The sequence below is a fragment of the Charadrius vociferus genome, unplaced genomic scaffold (assembly GCF_000708025.1).
Source record: "Charadrius vociferus isolate BGI_N301 unplaced genomic scaffold, ASM70802v2 scaffold210, whole genome shotgun sequence".
Taxonomy (NCBI): Eukaryota; Metazoa; Chordata; class Aves; order Charadriiformes; family Charadriidae; genus Charadrius; species Charadrius vociferus.
In genome coordinates, this window is record NW_009646421.1 from 698,697 (window position 1) to 717,858 (window position 19,162).

The following is a 19,162-nucleotide window of genomic DNA, read 5'->3' on the forward strand; positions in this document are numbered from 1 at the left end:
ACGGAGTATTGTACAGCCAGACAAGTTTATAAGAACATGCATTAAGCTACCTGCATGGGGAGGCCCTGGCTGAAATTAAAACATAAAACTTTCCCACAAGACAAGTGAGGGTGTGAGGGGGGAAAATTAAAGTGCAAGAATTGCTTTAAATAAGAAATGTGGCACCTCTGCCCCCTTTCTCCAATGCTATAGTTGCACTGAAATAGGAAATTTTAAGATGGAGAGCCAGAGAGACCAGAGCCAACAGAAAGAGCCTGTGGTGCTGCAGCCAGAGACGCATAGCCTCTGCCAATGGATTTCCAGCAAAAGCTTCCCCAACTTTAAAAATAACTAGGCTCCAGGACCTGCAGCTCTGCTAGGTGACAGATCTCTCGCCTCTGGATTGTTCATGGTTTCCCCATGAACAACATTGTCATCTACTGGTGACATCCAACCAGTCATCCTCACCTCAGGGCCTGGTAAGATGATGGAGCAGATCCTCCTGAAAGATGTTGAAACATATGGAAGATAGCGTTGTGACTAGTGGCAGCCAACATGTCTTCACCAAGGACAAACCATGCCAGACTAATCTAGTGGCCTTCTACAATGGAGTGACTGCATCAGTGGACAAAGAAAACTATGGATGTCATCTACCTGGACTTCTGTAAAGCCTTTTATACAGTCCCCCACAACATTCTTACCTCTAAATTGGAGAGAAATGAGTTTGATGGACTGTTAGATGGATAAGGAATTGACTAGATGGCAGCATCTGAAGAGTTACAGTCAATAGCTCAATATCCAAGTGGAAACCAGTAACAAGTGGTGTCACTCAAGGGTCCATACTGGGACCAATACTATTTAATATCTCAATCAATGACACAAGCAGTGGGATCGAGTGCACCCTCAGCAAGTTTGCAGATGACACCAAGCTAAGCAGAGCAGTTGGTTCGTTTGAGGGAAAGGGTGCTACCCAAAGGGACCTTGGCAGGTTTGAGGAGTGGGACCTTGTGAATCTCATGAAGTTCAACAAGACCAAGTTCACCTGGGTTAGGGCAACAATACATGCTGGATGGCGAATGAATTGGGAGCTGCCTTGTGGAGAAGGACTTGGGGATACTGGTGGATGAAAAATTTGACATGAGCCAGCAATGTGCACTTGCAGCCCAGAAAGCCAATTGTATCTTGGGCTGTATAAAAAGAAGCATGGCCAGCAGGTCGAGGGAGGTGATTCTCCCCCTCTGCTCTCATGAGACCCCACCTGAAGGTCCACCTCCAGACCTGGGGTCCACAGCACAGGAAAGACGTGAACCTGTTGGAGCAGGTCCAGTGGAAGGCCACAAAGATGGTCAGAGGCCTGGAACACCTCTCCTATGAAGAAAGGCTGAGGGAGTTGGGGTTGTTTAGCCTGGAGAAGAGAAGGCTCCAGGGAGACCTTATTGCAGCTTTTCAATATATAAAGGGGGCTGATAAAAAAGATGGAGAGTCACTTTTTACCAGGGCCTGTAGTAACATGACAAGCAGCAACAGTTTTAAACTGAAAGAGGGTAGGTCTAGATTGGACATAAGGAAGACATTTTTTATGATAAGGTTGGTGAGTCATGGGAACAAGTGATCCTGAGAAATTGTGGATGCCCCATCCCTGGAGGTGTTCAAGGTCAGGTTGGATGGGGCTTTGAGCAACTTGATCTAATTGAAAGATGTCCCTGCCCATGGCAGGGGGGTAGAACTAGATGACCTTTAAAGGTCCCTTCCAACCCCAACTATTCTGTGATTCTATGATTCTATGCTCCCTCTTGCTGGTGGCACACAAGCTCAGAGTGGAGGTGCCAACAGGCTAGGGAATACCAGGAGATTCCCTTTGCAAAAGGGCAGTGCTGTAGGAGGGGTAGCGTGGAGACTCACTCAACCTCTCCTGGCTAGCGAAGACCATTTTGTCCCAGATCTGAGGCATTTTGACAGGACAAGTTGGAAAAAAAAAAAAAAGAATGCTGTTGCGCTTTGTGCTCTGCTCCTTCTGCAGGCAGAGCACTGCAAACTCAGAGGCTGTCAATAAATACCTTTCCATAAATACAAATGTTAACTTAGAACATTGTTGGGTGGGTTTTTTTTTGTCTTCCACAAAACCCTTTAAACTTTCACTCTATTAATAGAGATAATTCTCGTGCTGTAGGTGGAACATTATCTTCTCTGGCTAAGCTGAGCCTCCCTTTCTGTTCATTCTTTCTACCTGCATCCTCCCCATGTGAAGAAAACTTCTAGAAGAATTATTCCTTGAGAATTTGAGGGGGAGGAAGAAGGAACAGGCTATGATTTGCACAAAATGCTAAGAAGTATTTGTGACACAAGCCACAGAAATGTCCCTATCCTTACTGCAAAGAATATATCAATGAAACAGCAGCATACATTACACAAACTGTAAAAAAATTCCCCAGACTTGCAGTTTGTTTTTCGTGCCCAAAGGCAATGGCTCACATTGGTTTTCTGGATTGTTTTGCATTTTTTCCCCTTCCTTAAGACTGACTGCACAAACTCAAGCCACGCTTTCAGCTGACAGTGGAATAATGACGAATTTTGGATTGTCTTGTAACAGGGAGATTTTTCATTCAATGCCACATTCACATTGCAGGTACACAGAGCAAGTCCAAGCTGAAAGCTCAGGTCTGGGTCAGTAATGGAGAAGGGGCAGGGACATGAAGGGAAAGGAGAGTTACTCCGAGCCTGGCACAGTTTGTTTTCCCCTCTTCACTTCCTAATGCTCCCCAACCCTGCACATGACCTCCACCACACACGTCCATTGTGGACAGGTTTGAGATGCCCGTCGCTCACCAGTACCAGCGGTGCCTCAGCAGGAGCGAGGTAAAGGTGATTTTAAGACACTCTTGCTTATTTCTCCAGACAGAGTTCTCAGGAGAAAGTCCTAACCGAAAATGAGGAGCAGCTAAGGGCACTGGGGTTGTTTAGCCTGGAGAAAAGGAGGCTCAGGGGAGACCTTATCGCACCTGACAACTATCTGAAAGGAGGTTGCAGAGAGGTGGGAGCCAACCTGTTCTATCAAGTAACAGGTGACAGAACAAGAGGAAACATCCTCAAGTTGCACCAATGGAAGTTTAGAGTGGATATTAGGAAGAATTTCTTTACTGAAAGGGTCATCACGCATTGGAACGTGTTACCCAGGGCAGTGGTGGAGTCTCCATCCCTGGAGGTATTTAAGGGTGGTGTAGATATAGTGCTCAGGGACATGGTTTAGTGGTGGGCTTGTCAGTGTTAGGTTAATGATTGGACTAGACGGTCTTATAGGTCTTTTCCAATCTAGGAGATTCTGTGATTCTGTGATAGTTTTGATATGAAAATTAAAAAAAAGGACAAAATACTGTAAGATTTCCAGAAGAAAATACTTCAGGTAGAAAAACTTCTATTTTCTGTGATTCTGTGAGCTGTATCTTATGGCTGATATGTTGCTCAATGATCATATAATCATAGAATGGTATAGGTTGGAAAGGACCTTGAAGATCATCGAGTCCCACCCCCCCTGCCATAGGCAGGGACACCTCCCACTAGACCAGGTTGCCCAAGGCCACATCCTGCCCGGCCTTGAACACCTCCAGGGATGGGGCCTCAACAGCCTCTCTGGGCAACCTGTTCCAGTGCCTTACAACCCTTAAAGTAAAAATTTCTTCCTAATGTTTAATCTAAACCTGCCCTCTTCCAGTTTAAAGCCACTCCCCCTCATCCTATCACTACATGCCCTAGTGAAAAGTCCTTCCCCAGCTCTCCTGGAGGCCCCCTTTAGGTACTGGAAGGCCGCAATAAGGTCTCCCCGGAGCCTTCTCTTCTCCAGGCTGAACAGCCCCCACTCTTTCAGCCTCTCCTCATAGGAGAGGTGCTCCAGCCCTCGGATCATCCTCGTGGCTCTCCTCTGGACACGCTCCAGCAGGTCCATGTCCTTCTTATGTTGGGGACTCCAGAGCTGGATGCAGTACTCCAGGTGGGGTCTCACAAGAGTGTAGTAGAGGGGCAGGATCACCTCCTTTGACCTGCTGGCCACACTTCTTTTGATGCAGCCCAGGATAGGGTTGGCCTTCTGGGCTGCAATCACACATTGCTGGCTCATGTTGAGCTTCTGGTCAATCAGCACACCCGGGTCCTTCTCCTCAGGGTTGCTCTCCAGCCATTCCCCGCCGAGCCTGTAATTGTGCTTGGGATTGCGCCGACCCATATAGTGATGGCTATAGAGATGCAGGCACAGGCACAGCCTATGAAACAGGACAGGGAGCCAATGTCAGCAGCATTGGGTGCCTTGTGCTCTCTCTTCCTGCTCCACCTATGCAGCCCCAGCCCAGGATACAAACTCAGCTGTGACCTGCCTGGCATAGACTTAATTGTGCATTATCCTATGCCAGTGGTAAGAGCAATGTGTCAGACTATAGAGCAAATCCTTGGCTGGTGAGTGTATGTGGATGGGATTGGAGATGAGTCCCACCAAGAGACGTTGCAGGCCCGCTCAACAATCACCACGTCATCCCTTCTCTCCTTCCAGCAGACCATTAATGTTTGTGCTGTCCTTTGGCACTCCCAGGATGCGTTCCTAAAAGAGCATTTAGTAAAGTTAAATGTCATATAATTGTGATAGCTGGAGGTTGCCTGATGGAAGGGAAGCATTTCGATTATCTCGGGGTGGATTTGGTCTAATTATCTCAGATGACACCAGCAAATCTGCTCCTCTTGGAGACGTGCTGTTACTGTAGTAACTTGTAAATGAATATTGGATGATGAGTTATTAAAGCCAGTCTGAACTGGAAAGTTTATGAGCACAGTGGGCAATAATTTCTTCTTTTTTTTTTTCTTTTTTTTTCCATATTAATTTCTTCCTCAGTGTGAATGTAAAACAGAAAATCAACAGGTCAGCTATAGGGCTCTTGTGCACTCTGCCTCCCCTATCAGACAGAGCAGATGCAGCCTGGAACTACTTTATCACTTTGCTTTTAATTAAAGCCTATAATGGTTTTGCACTTTTTTAACAGGCTTTATGCAAAATACAAAGCGGATAAAGGATCAAGTGAATCTTCAGATAATTTTACATTTTGGATTATCTCTTTTTACTTATGCGTGCTGTTCACTACATCACCCAGAGCCACAACCAGCATTGCCTCATGAGTGATCTGGTGATAAACGAGGGTTACACCCTGCCCTTCTGGAGCAAGAACTGACAAAATATGAGTTGGCTTCTGGTACTTTCTCTGTGTGGCCAAGGGGATGATGTTTAGAGGCATCACCCTTGCTTAAACAAGGTATGAAATCTTATTCTAGTCCAAGGAGAAGAAGGTAAACTTCTCCTTGCCCCAGTACCTCAGCAGTTGCAATGCAACAGCAAATACTCTCTACTATGGTTTGTTGTCACTGAATTGTGCCCAGTCCTAAAATGCAGCAAAGGGAACTCAGTTAGCAAACCAGGTCCTAAGGGCATGTCCCAATCTCCAGCGTGTTTTCTTCTGTATCTGTACTGGCTACAGCCCATCTGAAAGGCTGGGCAGTCTGCCAAGAGGGGGATCATCATCCCCCAGAACCACAATAGAGAGGGAAATGGTCAGATTATCTCTAAACTACCAGCAGAGGAAGAAGCCCATGTTTCTGACCTACCAGCCCTTTCCACCTCTGTTGCTGGTGGTAACTGGAACTCAGTATCTGGGGTTTGGATTTGTCCCCAGTAGCCATATGCACTTCAGGGAAGCTCCCTGTGGTAGAGGCATAGTCTACCTTCACTCCCTCCACAGTCACAGTGGGGACACCAGTGCCTACTCTACCAAAACACCCTCAGTTCAGCTCCTTGCTTCAGTGCCTCTGCAAAGGCCTTAAACAGTACTGAAAAGAGCACCCTCATGGGCTTCTCCTCGAGGAACAGGAGCAGTTTATTGTCTTTTATTCATAGAATCATAGAATGGTTTAGGTTGGAAAGGACCTTAAAGATCATCGAGTTCCAACCCCCCTGCCATAGGCAGGGACACCTCCAACTAGACCAGGTTTCCCAAGGGCACGTCCAGCCTGGCCTTGAACACCTCCAGGGATGGGGCCTCAACAACCTCTCTGGACAACCTGTTCCAGTGCCTTACAATCCTCGGTTTTAAAAGCCCTTGAAAATTTCTGGGAAGCCAATGTTTCTGTCAGGGGTAACCGAGTAGAAGAAAGGCAACATGGGTGATGGTAGTGAGCGTGGGTGCAGGACAAACCTGCACTGAGCAAGGATGTTCCAGACGCTATGTGCGTGTCCAGTTCTATGCATTCCTACAGTTGTGGTCTCATACTGTCTTTACTCAAAGCCAGGATGCCTTTTTTCCGTTGTTACAGATCTTAAAGCTAAGATTCATCCTCAGTTAAGCCCTTGGATCAGGCACAGGGCAATTACCCCAGATCAGGTGATGTATATCAACTTGCCTAACTGCCAGACCTCCACAGGTCCAGATGCTTCCATTTCGTCCATTTCATCTCTATACTTTTATATATTTTGGCTAGCAAATAATGCTCCACAGAAATTGCCCATGTGCATGGTTTTGCTTGTATCTATTCAATGTATTTTATTTCTCAAAGAAAGCACAGAAAGTGATCTCAGGTAGGATGCAGCAAACACAGCAGCCAAACTGGGATCATTTGTCTGGGTGTCCATGACCCATCCGCAGCTTTGGTTGAGGGTCAGCAAGGTGGTACATCTCCCTTCAGTCTGAAACACATGAAGTTTTGGTGTCCTCCCACCTGGGCTGGGAATGGTCCATCAAACTTGATTTTAAAGCAGAACAACTGGAGAGCATGACCTTGCTCCATCCTGCTGGTGTCTACACCTGGGTGTCTCTCAGAAAGCATCTATGAGACTGAAACACTTCAGTATGGATCCTGTTTATATTTCATTATAATTACATTGTTTTCAATATATTGAAGAATGTCAAATTTCTTGATATTTTTTGCTGGCACTTCAAGACTGCATGACAGTTTATGCCGAAAACCCTGATTTTTGAAAAGCAAGCAAGGGATTTTAATTTAAGAATATCTCTCTTTCCATCTGGGATACGTTTAAAATTCTGTAACATATTTTTGCTACATCTATAACTGCGACAAAATAAAAAACATTTTCTTTTTTTCCAAAATACCTCTGAAAATATGTGGCCTCATCTAAAATTCAGGGTCCTCTGATACAGAGAAGTGTGGTGCTACAGTGCGGACATGTACTAAAGCAGCATTTTCTTTGCATACTCAGAGGTGTGTAATTAGCACGAGGACAGCCATTAACACATCCCCTGCACTGTGTCACCAATTCACGCCTGATTATGTTCCAAAGTGAGATTAGCAAAATGAGCTTGAAGTTGTCCTCTTGCTGCCATTTGATAGTAGGGAAAACAAATCCTTCCACTGCCAGAGCTGCAACTAATATTCAGTACTTAAGAAATTCAACTGATGCATTCATAATGAATAGGATTTTGTGTAATTAAAATTTTAAATAAATCCCCAACATGAGTCCTGGCTTGGACTTCTTAATTTCAGATATAGAAGTACAGCTTTTCACAAAATAGGTTGAGGGTTGGGTTTTTTTCTCCTTCCTTCTCTTTTCTTTCATCTGAGAGATTTACAAAATCTCATTAGCATACTAAAAAATAGCAGAAGAGAAATTAAATGAAGACCAGGATTAAAAGACTCACTAGTTTCTTCATGTCACCTTTATAGTTCTTTTAAGCATCTGTCCCTGTGTGGTGGGTGTAAGTAACATGGAGGTGGATGTTAGTGGGTGGCAAAGCTTTTATGAGGCAGAAAGAAGCTGAGAATTAGAAAATTATTGGAGGCAGTTTCCATACAGATGAGAAAAAGCAATCAGACCCTGAGAAGCCAAGGAAGAGGAGGAAGACAGTAAGAAAACTGAATAAATGGCACATTTCACTGACAAAGAAAATGTCAATTTGTTTCAACAGAAAGCCTGAAAGTCGCCATGGAGCTCTCACCCAAAGCATCCCAAAGCTGCAGGCCTAGGTTCCTCCTTGCCTGCAGAAGTCTGAGGTTAAAGCCAAAAGTCCACCAAGTCCTCGTGGCACGTTTCCAGGTTGCTTACCTACCTACAGGCTGACCTCATCCCATGTTGTCCCTTGTCACACATAAGGTGATGGAGGAGATAAAGCCCTGTGTGATACTGGAGAGTCATTTACAGTAGCAAGCTGTTCATGGATGGCTTCTAGTCAGTTGATCTCTGCTCCCAAGTTGCTCAACCTAAAGTCTTATACCTGATTTGCGGATAGTTTAGTCATTTGTAGCTGCATCTGAGGTTAATGGAGTCTGGATTTTGAAAATATCAAGCACTGTAGGCGGCAATTTTACTATGAAAAATCAGGAGCTGTGTGATATAAGCCAGGCAACAAAATATGCTCAATAATCTTGGATCTTTAATCTCTCCGTGCCTAAATTCCTTCACTCTAAACTGGAAAATAATACTGCTGTTGTACTTCAGCTCAACACTATAGATATCAACTAATAGATGCCTGTGATGCACAGAGACAGCCACAGCAATGAGCCTCGCAGAAGAAAAAATACACAACAAAATTAACTCTTCTCAGTGGCAGTTTAAAAAAAAAAAAAAAGCAATCTGAAATTTGGGACTATTTTCACAAGGACAGCACAAATAAGCTTATCATCAAAACGCATGGGCTTCCATCCCCCCAGGTCCCACCATTTTATAAATAAAAAAAAGTTATCACAATAGTTTAACCTGGACAAAACAGTGCATTTTCCCCATGGTGTTATTCTTAGAAACATTTGAAACAGCCCTGTGTTATGAGTCTCTATATAAATACATATATGTGTGTTTGTGTAAGCATGCATTTAATACATATTTTAAAGTCAGCCTGAATCAGGTGTTATCCCAAGCAACCTAAGTTGTACAAAGTTGTACAAAATAGGGAACTGGATCTCAGAGTGGCGTCAGCCGTAGCAGGAGGCGGCGTTAGCATGGGTGGTGGGTTTGTAACACGGTGGGTGAGCGCAGCCCCTCTCAATCCCTGCCTCCCACCGAAGGAGATGATGTGCTGCTGCAAACACGCACGGCTCCTGTGCCAAGTCCCCTGTTACCCAGCCAAGAAATCTGTGGCTGAGGAGGAAAGAGTTTGGATCCACAGAAGGAGCAGACACAGGTTTCCCCTTGGGAGGAAGATTAGGTAGCAGTGTCTCAAGGTGTGCTAAAACTGGACTGTGGTGGAGAGGGAGCACTCTCTGCTGGTTCAGGCTGGCTGGTGTGTCCAATGGCTTTGTTTTCATCTCTACCCTTTTCTGTGTGACCCTGCTCAGAAGCTCTGCCGTGTCGGCCATCAGACAACACCACTGACTTCCCCGAGCAAACAGCCCAGCCCATGGGTGAATTAATGAGTGTTTGAAAAGTTGTGTGTGATCACTGGATAAAATGCAGCAACACAGGTGTGAAGTGTATAGAAAAAGATGATTATTCACAGCACCTGCTTTGCTGTCAGAAACCCTTATTGACCAGGCAGCAAATGAGTCCTTGTTCTCACTCCCTGGGATGTTCTCGGCACACGCTGCACTGTTCATAGGCATGTAAAAGGCTGGTTTTTTGCACATTATGTGCATTATAATTATAAAAATTGGAATGAGGCATCCAAGCTCCCAGTATAACACTGGGGACTGGAAAGTGCAGAAAGGTGACAATTAACCTTCACTCTGAAGACCTGAGCAGCGTTTATACTTCTACAATGCAGCAGTGCTATGCGCCCTCCTTTCACTCCAGATCATCAGGGTCTGGGTCTTCTCCTGTGGGGTGGGAGTACTGGATTGAATCCTCCCGTATCCTGATGGGTTTGCATTGAACAAGTCAGGACCTTAATTGCAAGGTATTTGGCTGCTCAGGGCAGCAGCCACCTTTGCTCTCCAGTTTGAAGCTGTGCTGACGTGCAACAGAGAAGCAGGGCTTGAGGGGTCACGTTGTAGCTGGTGCCTGCACCCCACAGGGCTAGAAGCTCAGCCAGCAAGGGTGCAGCGTGGGTTGCGGCCTCTGTTTCCACTATTGTTACCATACTTGACCTAAAGTCTTTGCTAGTCAAACACAAAAGGTTCCCCAGAGCATGAGGAGCAGTACCAAAACCCTCTCTCCTGGGTGGGTCCCTCAGCTTTGCAGCTGCAGACTCAAGAGATATGCTTGTGTCTTCTCTATCTCTTGGACATCTCTACCTCTTGGATCTATCCTTCAACCTTCCCCTGGATTTTGTATCAAGTCACTGATGACTAGAGGTGTACTGGTGGTAGGGAGCCCCAGATTTACACCCTTGTGTGAACAGGCATCCATTTCTCTCCCCACCGACTGTGTGTCTCCAGTACAGCAGGAGAAGCCCGCAGTGGTACAGCTGTCTCGTGACACAAATAGGGGCACCGTTCTGCTCCTTGTCTAGAAACCTATAAAACCTTTGTGGGTCTGCCCCGAGGATGGGTTTGGTCCTGGCTGCATGTAGAGAGCAGTGTCTGAAGGGATGTTCCTTCAGCATTCCTTGAGATGAAGTGAATTGCACTCTGCAGCTCTGCATGGGCTGTAAAAGGAGCTGATGTTCTTCAGAGTTAGCCACCTACTCATCAGACATCAAAGTTAGAACAGATGAGTCACACCTAGAGCGGTTTGTTGCATTTTTAGCAGAAAGCCTGTAGAAAGGCTTGGACAGGACCCAGAGGCCCTGTGTCCCAGGTCCAAATATAACCTTTCTTATTTTTTTTCTTTCATTAGAAAAGCACCATGTGCTTATAAATTACTCTTTGCCAAATGACTTGTTCTTAAAGAGAATTACACTGTAATAAGCTGCATCATTAAAAAGAAATTTTTCCGTGAGCAGCAGAGCCTGGTTTCCTGCGGTTTGGTGTCTCGCGGTGGGATTATCTTGCATCTAATGAGGAGCACTCTGGCTGAAGCCTTTTCTCCTGTTCATAAAGACACTGTCTCATGTGGGTTCTCCGGTGTTGATAATACATTTGGTTTCAAACTGCTGTTGTTTAGGTTTTCTCCTATCTGACAATGTAATATTGCCCATGTGGCAAGCAGTTCCTCCCTGGAGATGCGAAAGGGTCAGACTTGTCTACCCTGTTGCCTCTTCCCACAAAACTAGTTGAAAATTAAAGCCTTTGAGACTTCTCTTACACAGGTAAATTTGACTGAAATTGGCCAACACGCTAAAAGATAATTGAGAATAATACTGAACTGAGACAACAATGTAATAAACCTAATTTTATTAGATAATCAGGCAATAAATGACAGAAAGTAAATACTGGAGCAGATTAAACATGGAAAAAATGTTCATAAATATTTATTCAATCATTTAAATGCACTCAAGGTGACCATTTTGTGCCCATTTTGCATTTCAGTTTTAGAGGTTTGATTCACAGCCATATGAAAGACCAACAAGGGCACCGGAACCCCAATAGTTACAGTTATACCTCAAAAGTAAAAGTAAAATAATAGTTTTCTGTGAGACTTTTTTTCAGATACAGAGAATTTTTAAACATTTCCCAAAGAATATTTCAGAATTTAGAATTTAGAATCAGGAATGTTGAATAATTCAGAAACTAGATTTTGAGGATGATTCTCACCTAGTCAGAGAATAAAAATAGATCATGTGGTTTGTGCTGGATTTCCAGAATTTTCAATAAACCTGAACGGAGCAAAGTCAGGCCAAAAATCCTTTACTGAAGTGATTCATGGAAATGTTTCAAAAATGTGAGATGTAAAAGGGAAATTTCAATTTTTTGCGCACACACACAAAACAAATCGCAAATGAAGGAAAGAAGAAAGATACATTGAATAAATTGCTCATCATAATTTATTTTTCCAGTTCCTGAGCCATAGAAACATGCTTGTCATAAAGTGATTTTTGGAGATACTCGTATTTTCTTACCTTGGATACAGTTTAGATGGATGAGCTACCGTTGCTCTCCATGCTTATCAAATTAGGAGAATGCATTTCTAAATTCAATTACAACCTCAGTGGAAATGGTTTCTCTGACTCTGGTAATCTTTGGAGAGGAATTATACACAGTCTATAAAGCTTCACATTTCAAAACCTAATTTTGAATGTTATTCAAGAGGTTAATTTAAGATTCATCTTCCTAAAGAGGAGTTAAATAAAACTGATAGAAGGCTGGAACTTGTCGAGTGGTTGAGAGGTTTATCAGCATGTGAGTATGAGTTCATTAGTTTTAATTAGTATAATCACTAATGTTGCATTAACAGTTTGGTGAGAGAAAGTAATTGCTCACACCCACTGTATTAGATTGGGAGATTAAAATTCATTTTATGAGGCAATTAGCATTTCAGGGATTTTTTTAAAAGGCTTTTATGATCTGCCATTGCAGTAGCCTCCTTCACCAAAAAGAGTTTAAATTAACCATAACTTTCATCCTAATGGGATGCAAAAATTAATGTAGAATTAAGTGTGAACCAGCTATCCCACTGCGATAAGCAAGCAGCTAAAGCCACAAACCTCGATTAGTTTATAATGACCTATTTTATTTCCCAGACAATGATAGTCATTTATCTGTCCTCAATTCATTATCTTCTTGGAAAGTTTGTATTCTTGAATTTTATACAGCAAAACAAATAAAATACGAGGAAGGGAAAAGTAGAACAGAACTATTGAAATAATTCTCCAAAGAAGAAGCTTCAAGGTTCAATAATAGGGCTTAAATAGTCAATTATTCTTCATATTAAATGTTAGAGGAAGAAGAAACAGCTCCCTTTGACACCCAGTGCCTTGGGAAGAACTATGAATTTCAGAGCAGCAGCAATCACAACCCTGCTCTGCTGGTCACATCCCTTGGCAGCTACTGACAAAATGAGAATGGCGATCCAGGACTTTGTCATCTGGTTGGCAAGGAAGCTCTGGTCGTCTGAGGGTTGGGAGAGGTGACCCAAGAGATTGCCTTCCAAAACATCCTGGAAAGCAAAAGTTCAACTTCCGGTGGGAAAAAACTGCTTGCGGTAACAACACTTACTCTCATATCAAGGCTGTAATGAAAGACATCATGGTATCCATAGAGAGATGAGACAATGCACCATTTGCAACATATCTGGCATCTATTATCCTGGAGCCCTCAGCATAGGAAAGACGTGGACATGTTGGAGCAGGTCCAGAGGAGAGCCACAAAAATGATTGGGGGTCTGAAACACCTCTCCTATGAGGACAGGCTGAGAGTGTTGGGGTTGTTCAGCCTGGAGAAGAGAAGGCTCCAGGGAGACTTTATTGCAGCTTTTCAGTACTTAAAGGGGGCCTGCAGAAAGTTGGCAACAGACATTTTAGCACGGCCTGTTGTGATAGGACAAGGGGTAATGGTTTTAAACTAAAAGAGGGAAGATTCAGACGAGATAGAGGGAAGATATTTTTTACAATGAGGGTGGTGGAACACTGGAACAGGTTGCCCTGAGAGGTGGCAGGTGCCCCATCCCTGGAAACATTCAAGGTCAGGTTGGACGGGGCTCTGAGCAACCTAATCTGGTTGAATATGTCCCTGCTCATTGCAGGGGGGCTGGACTAAATGACCTTTGAAGGTCCCTTCCAACCCAAGCTATTCTGTGATTCTATGATTATGCTTGTCCCTGGTTACAACAAATCTCTGCTCAAAAATAGTTGAATAAAGCCCACATCTGCTATGACTTAGATGTGGCATGGACGAGAAGAACTGTTAGATGTTAGAAGCGTACTGTTGTTCCTGCAATTTTGGGTACATACATATGTTTTAAAAAAGCAGATATGGGCCAGTATCTGGGGAATTACATCAACCTTCCTAAAACCTATGTTAAAGCAAGATGTACATATGTATATATGTACACACACGTACTTCTAATTCTTACACTCCTTACAAACCCCTCCAAAGGAATTCAGAGGGAGGCATTGTCGTCCTACGTTTAATCACCTAAAATGTAGGTACAACTAGACAGATTGTATCTGTCACAGACAGACTGCCTTAGTCACTCTGGCAGCGGTTGGTACCACCTTTAGGAGGTGAATTACTCCAGCTAGGATCTGAATCCACCACTGGGAAAGGGTGCCTTCCTCTATTGACTCCAGAGGCAGTCCAAGGTAACCAGGTTTCTGTCTCGGGTGGCTGAAGTAAATGCTTAAAATTGGGTCGGATGAATCATGACCGGCATGCCTGTGCCTTAGGGTTTGTCTACTCACAGAGTTATTGCAGAGAGCCATTAGTCTTCCTGAATAGCATTACGTGTGGATACACTTTTGGTTGAATAAGACTCACTCATTTCTCTTCAACAACATCCGCTTGACAGAGGCAGAGTGGTTTGCTGCCTAGTCCTCACATGGAATCCTTCTGCAAGAGCTGCTGCCTTTTCAGCTAGCTGCCTTACCTTAATCCAAATTTACTTGTATATATATTTTAGCATAAAAATGCCCTAAATTTGCCACCCGTCCACCTTTGAGAGCCATTTAAGATTTATGGAGGTGAATACATCAATTAAGCACAAATACATTGACAAAAAAAAAGAAATGAAGGCATCATATACAATAAAAACTGACTTTTATTTCACAAATTATGGGTGTTATAAAGCATATTGTTTCAGGAGAAATGCCTGTATTTGCCAGTGTGTTTCATTAAAGAATAATAAAGCCATACATATTTCATCTCTTTGTTCTGAGCTGCAAGAGCCTTAACTATATAAAATGCCCCATGCTGTCCTTGCTTTGTTGAGCTTTTTTCTTTTTAATCAGATTTTTCCCCCAAAACTAATGAAATCTCTCTTTAAACACATATATCACTTTCATTTGAGGTGACTTATCATGGTTTAAGTGTTTTCTCTCTTCTCCTGTAGAAAAGGCAACTGCCAGCACCTTTTGCTGTGCAGATCCAGGCTTGGATTGCCCCTGATCTCAGCCTGGTTTCAGCAGTGCTGAGTTCCTGGCATTCCCACCGATGCTATTTTGGGTGGGGTATTAGTTGACTGTTGTCTGCAGGGTCTACACCTTGTGTGTCTGCACCAGTTCCTTGTCCACCTGCTATCATGTTGTAATTTCTCTCTTCTAGTATGCACCAACACGCTGTGCAGCTGTGCAGACATCCACAGAGCAAGGTGTCCTTCCTCCCTGCCATCACCACGAAGCAGTACACGACCCCCAGCTGGTTCCCTGCACGTGCCCACTCTTCTCCTGCCCATGGGAAGGGCACCTGGAGGTTGTGGTGTCCCACCTGAGGCAGACCCACCGCATCAACATCCTTCAGGGGGCAGAGATTGTCTTCCTGGCCACGGACATGCACCTGCCTGCACCCACAGACTGGATCATCATGCACTCTTGCCTTGGCCACCAGTTTTTACTGGTCCTCAGGAAGCAGGAGAAGTATGAAGGCCATCCCCAGTTCTTCGCTACGATGATGCTTATCGGTACGCCAACCCAAGCCGACAACTTCACCTACCGGCTTGAGCTCAACAGGAACCAGAGGCGCCTTAAGTGGGAGGCGACCCCCAGGTCGGTCCTGGAGTGTGTTGACTCTGTCATTTCTGATGGGGATTGCCTTGTGCTGAACACTTCCCTGGCTCAGCTCTTTTCTGACAACGGAAGTCTAGCGATAGGAATTGCAATAACCACCAGCAAAGTTCACAACACCGAAGATGAAATGTGAGGGGGAGGAAGAAGAAGAGGAGGAGGAGGAGAAACAATGGTGCTCTAGCTGCCTTGTGAGAGCCAGAACTTGCGGACTTTTCGGGGGGGTCTCAGGTCTTTTATGGTATTTAGTACTCATCCACAGTGGGCATTATGTAAACATTCTGTGGTTACGGTCTCTGTGTAATGTATTTACCATTTTGTTAATACAATTTTATGAGAAATTTTAAAGAGGCTAATCAATTTATTGTCGCCTTCCAGTAACACTGGAAACAACAGCTTTCTCCTGGAAACACAGCCCAGGGTGACTCATTGAAACCTCTGGTCTAAGCATGCTATGCAAATGTCTTTCCCTCATTGTCTGCCTAATTGCCTGGTATTAAGGAGGCCTCTGTGCCTGGTAAAAGGTAAAGTATTCCAATAAGGGACAAGAGCATCCAGGTTTCCATATTAGCAATAGTGATTTAATTCATACACTGTGGTCATGACCAAGCCCCGGAGAGCTCGCAGTTTCAGAGCTCCCTTCAGCTTCTGAGGAAGCTTCTGCTTCACGACCCAGACAATGAAAGCTTCAGAAGAAAAAGTCACCACCTCCACTGGGCCTGGGCCTGGGAAGCCTCTCCTTGAATTAATCAGGGATGACAGATAGTCAGTGGTCACTGTGAGCATGGGTAAATCTCACTCTTGTATCATGCTGGGCAGTGAGAGGCTTGCTAGATGGTCTGCCTCCAGGACAGATATAACCATAGCCAGATATAACCTTTTTAGCTGCTATTTCCTTAAGAATTCAAAAAGAGATTTTCAGAAAATAAAGTATCAGGACAGTCCTAAGTTGTGAACTGATCTTACTGTTGAATTCTTTGCCCCTTAGACTCACAATGTGTGCTGCTAAGTACTGATTTAAAAAAATGCAGCTGGAATATCAATTTGCAAGTTGGCTATGCGATTTGATTTGAAATGCTATCCTTTAAAAATAACCTTTTTTTTTTTTTCTTCCATACACTTGTGGGGTGGTGATGGTCCCTTTCTTCTGCTGAAGGTGTTTCACAGATGGCGATGTTCACAAGGAGGCACAGGCTTCTCTAACGGCTTCTCTAAGAACTTCTCCCTTGGATGGCTCCTTGGAGATAGTCACGGGCAGGTGCTTGGCCACCTCCTGACACTCAGTCCCATCTGCAGTTAGGCATGTTTCCTCCATAGCCAATAGCAGTGGTGAAATCCCACCACAGTAGGTGACGTGTTGAAGGAGGGGAGCTCTCCAGTGAGTGTGACACACGAGAAGGATGGGAAATTGTCTTTTCCTGTTTTCCCTTCTGCCGTGTGTGGCTGTGGTCTGGCTGCTCCTGAATGCTTTATTGGGAAACATCTGGTGGGTTTGGCCAGTTAGTAGTTAGTAGGCTCATTGCTTCAGTCCCTTGGAAACCCAAGGAAGAGGGGGAAGCAAGTTAAGAATGTAAGAAGTTAAGAACGAGCAAGCATTTCAAAAGTCATCTTGCTGTAGCTAGCTTTGGGTAGGCAAAAAAAAAAAAGATGCTAATCTCTCCCACTGGCTGCTCTCCTGGGAATTATTATAAATGACACATGAAGTAAAACGAAATGCAATTTTCCTGAGATGAATGCTGCACAGTTAATGCGTTCTGAGTTGCAGATGCACCTCACCTCCTTACCTGGGCTTTCATAGCAGGTCACTGCTCAGTAAGGGATAGGGTCTCTTCAACAGGCTGCTTATGACTACTCAAGCTGAGGTCTGAAGAAGAAACCTCAGTCCCTGTAACAGTGTGCTGGGGCATACTTTCAGAGCTCTGCCACCTCCCAGTTTCGGGGTCCAGGGAGGCATGCTGGTTTCCAGTGCTTCACTGGAGCACGCAGGCTTCAGAGCAGCTTGCTTTTTCCCTGCAATGTTAAATATTCAGAACCAGAAACTGCTGCCCTTTCCCTAAATGATAGCAATAAATAAATCATTGACATTTTTGTGGACTGAAACTGGCTTCTCCAGCTCCTCCGACAAATATTCTGCTGCTGAATTAAAACAAAGCAAAAGCAATAAAACCCCAATAAAAGCAGTTCCTCAGCTTAAATTTCCAGAGCAATTTGTACACCATGGTAGAGACCTAATGTAATACTGGTTTTGTTGCCTGCTCACAACCAGTTCAAGGGCGATAGAGATTCCTCAAGTATTCATTTATTCCGGTCTATTTACTTCTTGCTACTTGTCACCTTTTGTTCTTGAAATATCTACTGAAATGAAGAATGCTCTGTTGGCATTTTTGGGCGTGCCCCTTGCCAAAGGACCAGTGCATTTCTGGCAGGATGAGTGTGACAGCAACAATTCTCTAGGATGGGCATCTCCATCCCTTTCCAGCGTCTTGCTTATTTGGTTTCAATGGGGCAAGAAGCACAGAGGAAATGTGACCTCCCTGACATGGACCTCCTCACATGTCATGTGTCCTTCTCTCAGAGCTTTCTCGTGACCACACCAACAGTTCAGCCTTTCCATTTCCTTCCCAGTCCTCATCTGGTGGCCACCCTTCTCAGCCCATTCTCAAGGTCTCAACCTGGGTTTCACCCTTTGACTTGCAGAGCCCATGGAACTTCTTGCCTTCTCCCGCTTTTGCCTCTTGGGTGTTGCTGCTTAAATTGTTTTTGCTGCTCTTTGCAGCCAACCAAGTAACCTCCTTGCTGCAAAGCCCCAGCTCTGGCAGGGATTTCAGAAATCATTGGAAAGTCTGCGCAGTGAGAATCCCAGTACAGAAAAGGAGGACACATTTTGGGGAGAAAGGAGATAAGGGTGCCCAAATCCAGCCTTCATAATCACCTCAACATAAAGCTCAAATGTTTAAGGGTATATTTACGGGTTTTATACCATGGAAGACATTCTAATTATGTCATAATTCAAAGCCTATGAGCAACCCTTCACTGCCATAAAACAGAGGTGAAGCAAATATTCTGCATGGTGGGACATAAATCCCAAAATGTTGGCAAGTAGGATCAACAATGAAATTCAGTTTACATGCATTCTTTCAGAGCCCATAATATAGCACTTTTTACAGCTCTTTACTCATGATTGAAAGGCAACTGTAGCTTGGCTTCCCAAACTTAGTCTGAAGTTGGGGCTTCTAGAATTCATTTCGTACTCCAATATTTTGCATCTTTATAGTGTATTATACCCAGTCATTCCAAATTCCTTCAAAAATATGAGTAACACAGCTTTACATCTCTTTGAAGTAAGGAAGTACCCTTCACTTGGTGCAGGAGACAATGAGGTCTTGCAAAATTGCTATGCATGTCTTGTAAAATTCTGTTTTCCTGCCTACCTGAAAGCAGTGTTCCCTCTTTATTTTGTTTTATTTCTTTTACATAGACAAAATGGTGGGGGTTTTCAGAGTTTTTATATATCTGTGTTCATGGATGGGTTTTCTTGCACCTAGATTAGTAAATAGCAACAATAATTTCATCAGACTGAGCCAGATGGATTGTTACCAGACCCACTAGAAAACCTACTTTGGTTCTTCTGCACTATCCATCAGGCACGGTGTGAATGTTAATGTCAGATCTGC

The 19,162-nt window shown here is 44.1% G+C and overlaps 1 protein-coding gene across 1 annotated transcript in view; it reads left to right on the plus strand.

Annotated features, from left to right (window-relative positions):
• SIAH3 (siah E3 ubiquitin protein ligase family member 3) overlaps nt 1-15,707 on the plus strand; it is a 51,335-nt gene extending 35,628 nt beyond the window's left edge. The window contains exon 2 of the mRNA XM_009880983.1: nt 15,031-15,707. Coding sequence (XP_009879285.1) covers nt 15,031-15,624 — 594 coding nt within the window. The 3' untranslated portion in view covers nt 15,625-15,707. The remainder of the gene's footprint in view (nt 1-15,030) is intronic.
• Nucleotides 15,708-19,162: the final 3,455 nt, after the last annotated feature.